The 14,052-nt window shown below is 36.1% G+C and overlaps 1 protein-coding gene across 7 annotated transcripts in view; it reads left to right on the forward strand.

Moving 5' to 3' along the window:
- MYLK (myosin light chain kinase) overlaps positions 1-14,052 on the forward strand; it is a 186,307-nt gene that overhangs the window by 121,932 nt on the left and 50,323 nt on the right. For all 7 annotated transcript variants that reach the window (XM_087920404.1, XM_087920403.1, XM_087920405.1 and 4 more), the window contains 2 exons: positions 6,862-6,978; positions 10,950-11,021. In XM_087920404.1, coding sequence (XP_087776530.1) covers positions 6,862-6,978; positions 10,950-11,021 — 189 coding nt within the window. The remainder of the gene's footprint in view (positions 1-6,861; positions 6,979-10,949; positions 11,022-14,052) is intronic.

Below are 14,052 nucleotides of genomic sequence, written 5' to 3' on the forward strand. Positions count from 1 at the left end.
CCTGTACAACACACACACAAAAACAAATTGATTGCGGGTATAGAAACTTATGCTCATTACCCCCCCCCCATGACCTATTTAATAAGTCCCTTACAAAAGGCAACTTTTGAATACTTTGAATGTATAGTATAGGGAGAGCAAATTAGATCTAGATCAATTATTCCTTAAATAATACTTCAATTTAGAGCCATTCCTCTTGGTTTTAAGTATGCAGGGGTTGTCATAATTTTGTATATTTGATGCAATCTATGTAACACCATTGTCCACTGTTTCAGCTATGTTATTCTTAGAAACTATAAATTTGCTTAGGATGAATTGGGATTCACTTCATGCAATAGCAGCACTAGAAAAAAAGCAGTAAAATATTTATTTGACCAAGTTAGGAAGTCATCATTCTTTCACTGGTTTTAACTATTTACTTACCATATGCATGTGTGGATATTTAAAAAGCAATGATTGAGTTTGTTTTAATAACTATATTAATCTCTTAAAATATATTCTCACTATAATTTTTTTCTTATCCCAGAGTTATTCATTTGGCTTTGCTACTCTAATTTTTGCTCTGTTGCAGATCGGAGTACAAAAAGCATTAGTTTCTACTTAGATGACTTTTGTAGTTTAAATAAGTACTGTGCCCGAAGCAAGAATATAATTTAGTAACTTTAAGACATCAGTCATAGAATAAGGAATCCTGATTAAATGCTGAGCAGTGTATTCATAATTCTACAATTTTTACCCCATTCTTTAGCCAAAAAAGGCTGTCAGCATTCCAACTAACCAACCCCAAACCATGGCCCAATCAAATCTTCGTTCCAAGTCACTCCCTTCCAGGTGCAGGGCAACATGTCCTTGAATCTCTCAGAAAGAATAATGTTGTGTTTAATCTTCTACCCCACTATTAATTTCCCCCTCCCAAATTCCCAGGCACTGAATAGGGAAGCCTCAAAACTTCCAAGTAAAAAATGGCTTCCAAGGCTGACAAAGGCAGCTTATAAAAATCAATAGTCAGATAACCCTGTACTTTAGCTAATGATAAGAAAAATAAGGAACATGGAACAAGATGGTAAGGGATGGACTGGATGGTAATTTCATGAACTACATAGGAAATTTCTGATTGGTCCAGCCAGCTCTTTACTGATTAATAGTGGCTGCCCATGATAGGACTGCTTCCCAGTTCCTATACAGAATTGTCGGAATTTGAATCTGGTAGTGCAAGTAAACCAACATCTGTTATTTCCATCCCATCAGATTTGGTATAGGAGGGAAAAAATTACAAGTAGTCCTTGATTTATGACCACAATTGGGACTGGAAATCCAATTGTAAGTCATTGAGGTCATAAGTCAAGGCACCCACGTAATCAGATTCATTTTTTCAACATTTTTGCTGTGATTGTTAAGCGAATCACCATGGTCATTAAGCAAAAACATTTTTCAGAATTAGTCTTTTCCTTTCTTTTCTTTTGCTGGAAATCAGCAAAAAAGAGAGCAAGACAAGTACCCGAAATGCAATCATGTGACTGCAGGAGGAGCCCACAACATTTATGATGGACAGAAGTGCTTATCTGTAAAATATAGTATTCTGTATGGTTGTCTGATTCTACCAGCTGTATTTGGCAGCCTTTCTATCTCACATAACAAACCTCTCTCTCATACACACACATAGAATTCCCCTCCTACCTTCCAGCAGTAGAAAGCATGGTAGAAATGAGTTAAAGTAACAAGGTAGCCATCCTAAAAGAAGATCTAAACAGTAAGTGGGGGAGCAGAACTAGATAGAAATGAAGACCAAGGAAGACATTATGGAATAGGGAAGGAGAGGAAAAGAGCAAGTAGTCCTGTTTACATGTCACAAAATGAGTTAAATTTATTGGAAAAGTACTACTTCTCAGTGACTAATATTCAAAGAAATGCATATTTTTCAGTACAGTAGTCATTACTATAATTGTTCAGAGTTGTCTGTCTAGTTCTTTTCATCATCTTATTCTATTCTTATCAGGTCGTGTTCACTACCATCAACCATTGTAGCCTTGTGAGAAACAGTTGCAAGAGGTTAAAAACAGTGCTGTGTTGCAGCAGCCTTACCTCTGATGTTTCTGAAAGCAGGGTAGATTAAACCCTTTGGTACTTGGTTATGGGTGCTGCAATGCATACCCCTTCTCCTCTTTCAGCTTAACATACACAAAGCCACTGAGAAAGGTCTTTGGATGAGATATCATCAATGTTGTTTCATATCATAGAGGAGGTACAGTGAAAGTCTTGGTGCCTGAAAGCTGCTAAGGGGGAAATAGACTTTGGCCCAATCCAAGCAAGATGGGTTGCCTGTGGATTTGAAGCTAACGGATTCTGGTTTTAGCCTCAGTTTTGTTCTGCATAGGGATATGTTCACCCTAGACAGAGTTGACTTGAGATCTCTTGGACTCATACTTACTGCTAGAACAATCAGTTGGAGGCCTCGTCCAAAAGCTTTTTGCACAATTACATGGCCAGTTGCAGCTATTTACGTGGCATGAAGTTTTGCCTGATAGTTACTCATGCTCATCTGTGGATTATTGCAATTTGTACTGTACAGAGCGGACCGCTCAGAAACTGCAACTAGTACAGTGTGCAAAGGTCATACTGATATGGGTGTGCATTGGCTGCTAGATAGCTTCTAGGTTCAATTCAAGGTTCTTTCTTCTTTATAGCCCTTCATGACTTAAGGCATGGGTACTTCTGAGGCTGCCTCCTCTTAAGTGGAATGTTCTTATCTAGTGACATCTGCCATTAGAGGAATGCCATCTTCATTGTTGAGTGTTCTCAAAGGTGTCCCCCACTCAACTGGAATAATCTCCCTGCAACATTCAAACTATTCTCTATTAAGTTGTCAATAACTGAAAAATACAGCTCTTCTGGAGGACATTTGGGGAAAAATGCCCGAAGTGTAAGAAGTAGTTACAGGTATTAGTCATTTTTTGTTCCTAGTTCTTACTATTTTTAACTTACTCCTGTATTCAGGATTACCTAAGACCCTCTGGGTTTTCAGATTGGAGTGACAAATAGAATAGAGAAGGTTAAAAAAGAAATGCTATTGTGCTCCTTTGGTTTGGGCTTGTTACTTTAATTTTTAATTGAGAGAATTTACATGTTGAATAAATTAGAGCATTTCTGGCTGCAAAATATGGCACAGCTCTGTTCATTTCCCCTGTTTAGGGGAAGCTTTGTGGAAACGTCATGGATTCTGCTTTGCCAATTTATCTGGAAGCCTAAAATGGAAAGAGCTTATCTTTATCTATAAAAGAAGATATTCTATTAACTAAGTAAAATATTCAATTTATAGCAGAGCCCATACTACTTACCCACATTATTTGATGCAATTCCAGTAATAATGCCAATTTCTTCAAGAAAAATTATAAGTCAAAGGTTTTGCTATCAATTTTCATATGCCAGTCTTTCCTTAGCCAGATGTCTTCTATACATAATTGTTCTAAGAATCAGTATCTGCAGAATGATTGCTGGGGGAAATGAATTAGAATTATAATTTCTATTCTGCCATGATTATTCAACTTTTCTGAGAGTGTCTGCCTGTTCTAGCAGATTGATAGGATAGGCATACTCCAGTCCCTTTCCTGAAATGTTCCCATTAAGTGGGACCTCAGAATTGTGCCTTTTTTTGCGTGTGGCTGCCTCTACCTTTTGGAATATCCTCCCCCTGGTGATCTGGCGGGCCTCCTCTCTCTTAACCTTCCAGAAGATCATCCAGACTTAGCTTTTTACCCAGGTAAAAGGCAGGGGTACAGAGAAAGTGTTTTGGATTGGCTGTTGGAGCATCTCAAGGGAATATCTGGGATTTTTGTTGTATATTATGGTTTTATTTGTGTATTAGGGTTTTTATTGTCATGAGCCATCCAGAGTTGTGTTTTAAGATGGGCAGCCTTACAAATCTTTTAAAGAAATAAAAGTAAATTAGTCATACCATTTAGTAGCTTTAAAGATTACCTGAGAGATGTTTCTTATTCAAAAATGATCTGGGAATATTCCTGCATTGCCTTGCTTTTTTGAAGGAGTGTGTGGAATAATCCCAGTATGTATCTGTTCCAGTACACTACTTGTATTTCCAATGCCGATAGTCTCTTACAGAAACTGTTAGATGTGTGAACTTTGTGTTCTGTATATTTATATATTCTGTACACCATATACAAGAAATGGCTAGTAGCTTTAAAAATACCATGTAGAATTTTGTTCTGCATTTATGCATCAATTTTACCCTAGCACTTACTGTAAAAGAGCAAATGAATCTTAATAGTAAGATTTTTTTAAAACACATTTGGAAACTCATATTTTTTTTTTTTTTTAGAAACACTGGATATCACATGTAATGATGAATTGCCCATTCTCAGAATCTTGCTTGCATTGCCAGATGCTTTCTTAGTGGGAATTAGGGTAGCTCTGGTTCCTGACCAGCTGGGACCATAATTTTCTAACTTCTTTGATGTTTCTAGTTTTACTGAACGGATGTTTCTGTCCTTCATCTGAAATATTTTAGAATTAGCAAAAAAAAAAAAGCATAAAAGTTTATTTAGAGTTCCTCCCCATAATCTGTGGGTGAGTAGATCTGGGAATAGTCCTTGTGGAAAAAGAGACATCGCAGCTGATTCCAATATTATAGCAGAAATCAGTATACAGAACAAATAAGCTACACTTCTACTAAGATGACCAAATTGTAATTTGGAGAATAGGGAACTGTGTCTCAGTGCATCAGTAATGTCCAAAATGAGAGTGCTCATTTGCTGTTCCTTTTTCTTTAGTTTTATAACCAGTCTTTTGTAACAAGTAGAACTCTGGTGCTTTATCCACTGAAAACACCATCAAAAGCCAAGAAAGAAATGGCAGAAGGAACATTTGACTTTTGAAAACTCAACCATATTTAGGGTCCAGACCTGGAACCTTATTTGTGAAAAATATTGTTCTTTATTAATTCATGGAACAGTATATTGTGATGGCCTTAATACGTTAATGTGTTTTTGCAGAATACAAAATGGGTATTGTAAAACTAGTATATCAGATACTTACTGTTAGTAGGAGGTAAAATAAGGTAGCATACTTCGGCAGGAATGCATAATGTGAAAAGATAGCTGAACTTAAATTCCCAACTTTGGTTATTTGTATGCCTCAGCCTTGATTGTTTTTTCAGATTTCACCATCCCAGTAATTTTTTTATATTTCTTGAGGTACATAGCAGGAGTTATTACAGCTGGAAGAAGGAACATGTTTTGCTGACTATGATAGGAAAGTAAAACACAAAAGCTACCCTGTTTTGATGGTTTGCATATTTGTTTTGAAGACAACTGACTATCAAGCTGACAAGAACTGGAAATCTTTTGCCAAGTTTGCATTATTTGAGTTAAACTAAACATCACCTTCAAATAAGTCCAAAACTCAAGAGTGTCTTAAGAGTGTTTGAATCTATAGCCTATGCTATAAAGTCTATGAAAGATTGGATCCTTCCCACAGCATTGGGAAACATGTTCTGTTAAAATCCCAGCTATAAACATTTTGACCATGTTGTGCCTAATGCACTGAAGTTGCTGCTTCAAAATATTGCAGTGCTCATTTTAGACGTATAACTTTCATAACACACTATTAGTTAGTTGACAGCTATATAAACAGATCAGGGAAGGGATAGATCAGCTTTTGCAGCAATGCTGTTGTTCTCTCTTGGGATTTTATTTTGTAAGGTGCCAAGAAATTCAGAATTCCATACTGGAGTCACCAGACAGAGTTTTCTCAGAACTATGAGAAAAGAATCTCATCTCTGGAGGTCAACAAAGGGCTGTTGTGGAGGAAATACCAAATGTTTCATTGACAGACATATGTTCTCCCAGCCCAGGGAAAGAAGCAATTGCATAGGTCACAGACTTTTTGGAAAATGTTGTGTCCTTAGTAAACATAGCTAGCTTTGCCTTTTGTTTGTACATTTACTTGAAGTACTTTAAGGAAAACACTTGTGCATGATTAAAGCTTGGAACATCAGATATTTTTAATTCTAAAGTGAACATCCTCTGCTCTGACTTTTGAAGAGAATGTGAAATTGGTATTTTGTAATGTAGTGAGCAATCAGAATTGATTTGACTCTATTAATTTCTGAACTAGATTGAGTGGTGATGCTGGTAATAGTGGATTTTTTAATCAAAGTATATATAATATACTTTTTATAATATATATACAAACTATATATAAGATGACATAATGACATATTGTTCACATAAATTTTCTAGAGTAGGGATGCAAAACATATGGACCTCCAGATATTCTTAACCTATAATTCCTAGCAATCCTAAGAACATAGTTAATGTTGAGAGATGCTCCCACAAATCTGAAGGCTATTAGGTTTTGGAACACTGGTGAAAACACAGTAGGATTTGTAAATTTTGATTTCCAAAAGCAAAAACTTGATCAAATTGAAGGAAGCAAAATCTACAGGAATAGTTTCATGGTCAACAGTCATGTTATTTGGAATTTCTGGGTGCTATAATTCCAACCAGAGCAAAGGATATTATTTGAATTGTTTATATTTCTCTGTGTTCTGACTGAACATCTATAGTTTTAAACCCAAGTTGTTTGACTTGAAATTGCACTGGAAAAGAGATAAAGGCAGGAATTAAAATTTTTGATGTCTTAATCATAGCACCATTATTAATTTCTGAAAACCTATTTCCATGCAATTTAGACTTCACTGAATCAAAAGTAAGACCAACCTTTTGGCATACTCTCATGTTGGAAACTATGGTTAGATTATGATTTTGGTCATCAATTCTTCATTGAGTAGAGTTCTTTTTAATTTAATTCATTACACTTCTGTGACTTTCTCTTGCTTTCCTTTAGGCTCATTGTGCTCCCTGACCATTGACAAAGCCTTTCCTGAGGATGAGGGCCAGTACAAATGCATAGCTGAGAATACTGCAGGAAGATCAGAATGCATTTGCAGCGTCTTAGTGGAAGGTAAGTAACTTGACCCTAGACTCAGAACTGTTCTTAAGAGGCCTTAGGTAGTACTTTTCTGATTCTGTTTATGTCAAAATTCCAATTCCTTCCTGTCTGATTCCCATTCCTAAAACTATGCAAAAAGGGGGAGGGGGTTTCTTTTTAGTTTCTTCCTGGTCCATATGCCTTTCCTAGTAAATTGGCTCTTGAATGGGACATTAAACCAGGCTATCATGTGTCTGTATTGTGCCTCAGTTAAAGGCCCTCCATGCTGCCAAAATTTTGCCAAATACGAATTTACTTCAGTATTCAGTATTATTACGGTAATATAATTATGGAATACTGTTTCTGTGTCAAAGAAACATCTATATTTGAACCATTTTAACCAAATGATGAGTTACTGCACACAAGATAAGATTTAATATTAACAAACTAATAGCATAGGTGATGTGAAGAACAAACAAGTCTAATGTTTCTTGTTTTAGTGCTTTGTTGTTGAATTGGAACTGTGATAGAAATTTATCAACCAAGAAAATAATGAATAGAGCTTGTGCTTTTGTTGTTGTTCTGGGCACGACTGTTTCTTTGCTAGTTTTCATCCACCACTCCCAATGCAAGCAGACAAAACCAACTCAAGCTTAAATCAAAGCACATGTAACTTTTGTGGCAGTGTAGATTATCCCTAAGACTTTTTATTTAGTCAGTATATTAATTTTATTTTACTTAAATCCAGCCTTTTTCCCAGTTCACTTAGGGAAATTTATATTATTGTGTTCCATAAAGTAATTTGGAGATGACCCCGCGGAAGGAATTCATATAAACCTCAACTTAGCCCAGATAAGCAAAAGGAGGTGGGGAAGGAAAGCACTTAAGATTGCCTTGCCTTGATTCCCTTTAGTATACGTGGGAAGAGGGACAATCTATGTCAGTTTTCAAGGTTCTTTTATTATAACCTAAAACAATAAGAGTTTCAGTAGTTCATGTGGTGTCTGTTTCCTCACGTGATCTAGCTCAAAAGGTTGACATTTTCACTCATCTTCTCTTTTGGGGTTTATTAGACTGACTGTGTTTGGCGGTGGCTACTCTGTCAATTACAAAACTAATATTTGGACTCTTGATTCATCACACTAGGATATTGTTTGTTTCAAATAGGACAGTTTGGTGGGATTCAGATATCATACACTGCTTATAAAGTAAAAGATACAACAAATTAATGTAAAACCAAGTAAATCCCAACATGAAATCATGCTCCAAATTCGTTCTTAGCAACTCATTTTTTCCAAATCTGATTGTTCCATATAATCATCATCATAATTAATGGTAGGCATTTCATTAATTAGTTATCTAATTAGTTTTTAAACCCCTTATCACATCCAATGGCACTGTACTTTGTAGATTAATTACACATTTTAGATTTCCTCTTATCTGTTCTGAATTCATTGACAGTATAATTGGATGTTTTAGTTTTGGACTGTTGGAAGAAGAAAAACATTACACAAGTACAAGTACTCCTCATTTAGCATCCACAATTGGAACTAGCAACTTGGTCATTAAGTGAAGTAGTTGGTAAGTGAAATTGCAACTGCACTGAAACCCTAGTTCAGCTTTCATTTGCTTTACAGACCTGTGAAGGTTGTAAATGCAATGATTGATCAAGTTACTGTTTCATCTTGATCATATCTGCAAACTGTCATTATATAAAGCAGTTGCTAAACGAAGACTATCTGTAGATTTTTGCTCCTATAGTGGGATACTAGCTGCAACCCTTATAGGCTTCCTAAACCTGCTCTGAAGAAATTTTTGATTCTCCCTATGGATTACAGGTTTCTGAAGTGCCTTGGGGTAAGTGAGGGAGAATTGTTGTGTCAGCAGAGATCATTCTGTGTGTAGAACAATACCACTGAAGTCACCAAGGCCCTCTAGCTATACATTCTTCAGACATGCTGACTAATTTGCGACAAATTGAATAGATGAAATCAGGGGAAAATCCCTGGTTTTTTTAAAAAATCGGTTGTTCCGTTCATCACAATTGCTTTATTTCAGGTCGTGGCCTTTCCATCTTCCTCACTATTGGACAATGAACAGCCACGTGCTAAATTCCAAAGATATTGATAGAACGTCAGTTCTCAATATCTAGTTATTAGCCACAGATATATTGGTCATCCCCATTGTTCCTTCCTTAGTTTCCCCAATTCATCTTTCTTTCTTTCTGTTCACATGTAACTCTTAAGCCATTTGAGGATAATTTAAATTCTTGGCAGAGGGCATTGGATAAAAGCCTAGCTTTTGCAAGATATGTTGCAAGATCTTCAGTGTCTTTTTAAGGTTATGTTGCATCATTAGAACAAATTAGCTCTTGCAGTTTAAATGCAAATTTATTTTGAACATCGCCCACCTTTACTCACAATGAAATTAGAACAGTAGTGTTAGATGGGTGCACGGATTGAAGAGGCAGGACACGGCAGGAACAAGTAACAGCTTTATTTGTGTAGTTTAAGTAACAGCTGCCCAGCCACGGCTAGCGCCGGCTTGTATCACCAGCACTGTCCAAAGTTTCAGCCACTGACGAGACTTCATTTCTCCCACCAGTGGCCAGTCCAATGAGCGGAGTCTGACATCAGACCCCACTCTTGTGACCGTATAAGGAAATACTTAACAAGTACCATAGCACTTCACTCTTCAGTTTTCATTATTTTATTATAAGGTGATTAGGTAGTTACCATACAAAGAAGCAAAGATTCATATTTATAGATTACTACTACAGCCAGTATAATGAAGTTCTGCTAATAGTAGGAGTCTTTTTGCTAACCTAGTACATTCTGCCAAATTCAATCCTGCCATAATATTTGAAATAGAAACTTGAGAAGTTAACAGTAACTCATACCCAGAATAATCACCATTTTTGTTTAAATTTAGACTACAAATATCAGTATTTTGTTCCTGATTTTGTTTGTAAAGTTGTACTGGAAATAAAGGCAGCTATTGTTTTGCAAAGAGACACCATTTTGAAATTACAAGTATCAGACATAGTGTTTCCAGTCAACACTTACCAGACCTAGATCAGTTCATATTCATCAAAATTATTATAGCATGTGCCCTTGTTAGTAACTTGCTTGACCAGACCTATATATTAGATTAGTCATTTCCATCCAGTAGAATGTTGTGTTGTGTTTTTGCTTTGCTTTGCTTTGTTTTGTTTTAAATGTTTTAAATTGATTTTTATTTGCCACAAGTAAGCACACCAGTGACCATTATGAGAAATCAAAGATGCAATATTACCTCAAAAGGCAAAAGACATAGTGAATACCAAAATAATTTTGTTTTCCTTGAATACAGTATATCTTCCAATAGAATATGTACAAACTCTGTTGGTTTCACTATTGCTTTTGGTTAAATACGTTTTTACAATGGTACAGAGATACAAACATCTGTTTTTGGGTAGAACATACACAATGTGTATCTTCATGCAAATAGTCTTAATTTTCCTGAAGTTTTTTTAGCATAAAACCCTAATTTCAGCTTATGTGGCTCTATTCAAAAACTGAAACTTGATCAGTTCTTTCAACATTAGCCCAATAGACTTTTTTTCCTAACTCCCTTCATTTTAGTCCTCTTCAGCAGATTCCTATGTTTTCATAACAAACAACCTTCCACATGGGACATAACCCAAATAACCTGCATGCACACTTTGAGTAAAGTAATAAGATGGATGTTTAAAATTTAGAGACTTAAAGAGTTCTAATCGTAACATTTCCTGGGGAGCAAAGAAAACTATTTTCATTCTGTTCTTCAAAATGTAGCTTGTCCAAGTCCTCTTTGTTTAAATATCACAACAGCCAACGAGCTCCATTTGCTTTCTAGCCCAATCAGAATCAAATGAAACACAAACCAGAATTCTTTTTTCATTTCAATTATTGCTCTTTAAGTCAAAATGGAGATTTGATTCTTAATTATTCTAACCTCCCCCTGCAATCTGTTTCCAATTTTAGAGTCTTTAAAGTCAACGGAAAAGAAGACCAAAAAGCCAAAGACTTCACTGGGTTCTGTGCATGGAACAGAAAGTATGTATCTTCTTTTTTCTTCTTTTTTTGTGAAATTATGTAGGTGCTTTGAAGTTGTTTTCTGTAATAATTTCACCATGTAAGTAGGTGGTTTGAGAGAATCTCAGAATACTTTGCACCTACTTAAATTGCCTCAGTATCAATTTTTCTTTTATTGAACTAGGAAACCTGATAAAAATACTGAAGTTACTCAGATATAGCTCAGATACTGTGATGAATGAATTCCATGTCCATCCCTTTATTTTTATTTCTTCCATTACCTCTCCCACTTCTGTGAAACATCCAGAGATAAGCCATAGGTGTGTAACCCATCCAAAGGGTTCTTTCCATTAAAAAAAAAAAAAAGACACCTTCCAATTATAGCAAATAACTTTCACAGGTTCCCCTTGCAGTCTCATAACTACCCCTAATCCTACTTTTACCTTTAATCTTAATTTTACCTTAATCTTAATCCTGGGCAACCTTTTGACAATTTGAGCTTCTCTTCTGTTTTGAGGAAGGTATCCGTGATATCCTGACATTGTACCAGTGGGCAAGAAGAGATTATGTGATTGATTATTTTAGAGAGGCAGAGAGGATAACTAATGTTTATTTTGTTGTTGTTGTTGGTATATAAATCCAATCTGGAGTTCATATACTCAGCCTTCCATCCTTCCGAGGTCGGTAAAATAAGGACCCAGATAGTTGAGGGGCAATGTGCTGACTCTGTAAACTGCTTAGAGTGGACTGTAAAGCACTAAGAAACGGTGTGTGTGTGTGTGTGTGTGTGTGTGTGTATTATTCAAAGTAACGGATTAATAGTAAATCAGGGTCCTGTAATTTGGCAGTTTATGGCTAATTTTAGCTGTTTGAACCTTGTGGTGCTCAGAAATCTATGACAAGAGAATGTTGGGGGCTGTATGATGAACAAACATGTGATATATTACCTGATAATTTTTAGATGCTTAAGGAATAAAGTGCAAGAAAAAAATTAATGAAATTGCTTTTTATCTTCTGCCGATGTAATTACTGTACATGTAGCCACTAGTTCTTGGATATCCTTGCTTTTCTGAACAACTTCAGTGCCTGTCAATTTCTTGTGACTTTCACTGATGACATTGACTAGCTGTGGTAGTTATGATGCAAACAAGCTTTGACATACATATGTTTTGGAGGACAATCCAATGTAATTATGAACCATTGCACATAAATGTTCCACCATAATATAAGCAGGGGTTTACCATAATATAAGCAGGGGTTTACAAATAAACTTCTGTGGTGGCTTTTTCCCTCTTTCCAATTTGCAATTATGTTACAGGCTGATTATTTTTTCTCTCTTACAAAAATGTAAATGCTTGCTTGGGGTTTGGGAGTTGGCTGAGGAAAACCAAACTTCTGATTTGCTGAATAAGTATCCAGCTTTATTCCTAAATTAATATTGTGAAAAGACCGTAAGGAGGGGAATTTAGTACTGGCATAAAATTGTTAATCAGGAGTTTCACAGGTATTGTGATCCCTATAGTAAGGCATTGATCCTTCCCTTTAAAAAAAGAGGGGGGAGGGAGGGAGAGAGAGAGAGAGAGAGAGAGATTAGGCAAGTTTCTCGGCTTCTCACAGCTAAGACACTGTAACATTAAGCCACCTAACTTCATTATACCTGTACTCCGTAGGAATCATAGGATGGAAGGGACCTTCACTGTCTTTTGTCCAATGCCCTTCCCTGATGCCCAAAGCAGGAGTCCTTATACCATCTCAGACAAATGATTATCCAATCTTTCCTTGAAAACCTCCAGCAATGGAACACCTACAACTCTAGGAGGCAAGCTATTCTACTACTTAATAAACTATCCCAGACAAATTATTGTTCAGTCTTATCGTGAAAACATGCAGCAGTGGAGCGCATACAACTATGGGAGGCAAGCTGTTTCATTGATTAATTATTTTCACAGTCAGGAAATTCCTTCTTATTTCCAGGCTAGATCTCCCTCTGCAAAGTCCAAGACAAAACCTTGATTAACCCCATTGCATACTTCTCTCCACATAGTTCCACTGAGGACCACATGCTGAGCGTGGTTAGTCAGCCAACTACCAATCCATCTGGAAGTGGTACCATCTGTCCCACATTATTTTATCTTACCAAGCAGGCTCTGGTCTGCTTTATCAAATGTCTTACTGAACTCTAATAAGTATATTACATTCACAACATTTCCTTGGTCCAATAATTTAATCACTTTATTAAAAAAGGCAATAAGATTTGTTTGGCATGGCCTGTTCTTAATAAATCCACGCTGGCTTCTAAGAATAACCCTGTATTTTTAGGTGCTCATAAATCCACTTCTTGAATATCTTTTCCAGATGCAAAAGACAGATGGAAGGAAGGAATTAAGCAGTTCTGCCTTCTCCCTGCTGCCCATCTCCTTCTTGCCATTGTTTCTCACTAGTGGAGTAACCATTTACTTGTAGTTAGTGTCTTACGTTGTCCTTATAACAGGTTTTGTTTTGGAAGGAGAAAGAAAAACATTTTTTTTCACACCAGAGCAACTAAAGAGGAAATATTTATGTAGAAGGCTAGGGAGGAGACAGTGGACATCATGACAACTTGTCCTTTAAATATGCTTATTGTCGCATCTTTCAGCCATAGTAAGCAGAATGAGCTCATAGTCATGAGTGTTATACATACAACATGCTAGTTACTGACTTGTAGGTTACTATTCCAAATAAATGCAGATATGTTATACAGAAAATATAAGATACAGCCATTGATCTAGTACTTTGATCAGCTTCTCACAGATAGTTTTGATTAAAGTTAATTTAAATTTGACTTATTTTATTAGGGAAGGTACAATAGCTACTTTTAGAAAAGACTGGAAGCTCTTTGAGGATTTTTTTCTGAAAATGAACAAAAATGAACTGGTGATCTCTGGATTTACTGATTAAAAAGGGCTGTATGCACTCACATTAAGTGCTATTAAATTTATTCTTCAGTTTGATATGAGTGAAGATTTTTATGCTGATGATAATATTTATGCTATTTTGCTAATAATATTCTTCA

The sequence above is a fragment of the Pseudonaja textilis genome, chromosome 1 (assembly GCF_049901715.1).
Source record: "Pseudonaja textilis isolate UNSWEBS1 chromosome 1, rPseTex1.2, whole genome shotgun sequence".
In the NCBI taxonomy this organism is placed as follows: Eukaryota; Metazoa; Chordata; class Lepidosauria; order Squamata; family Elapidae; genus Pseudonaja; species Pseudonaja textilis.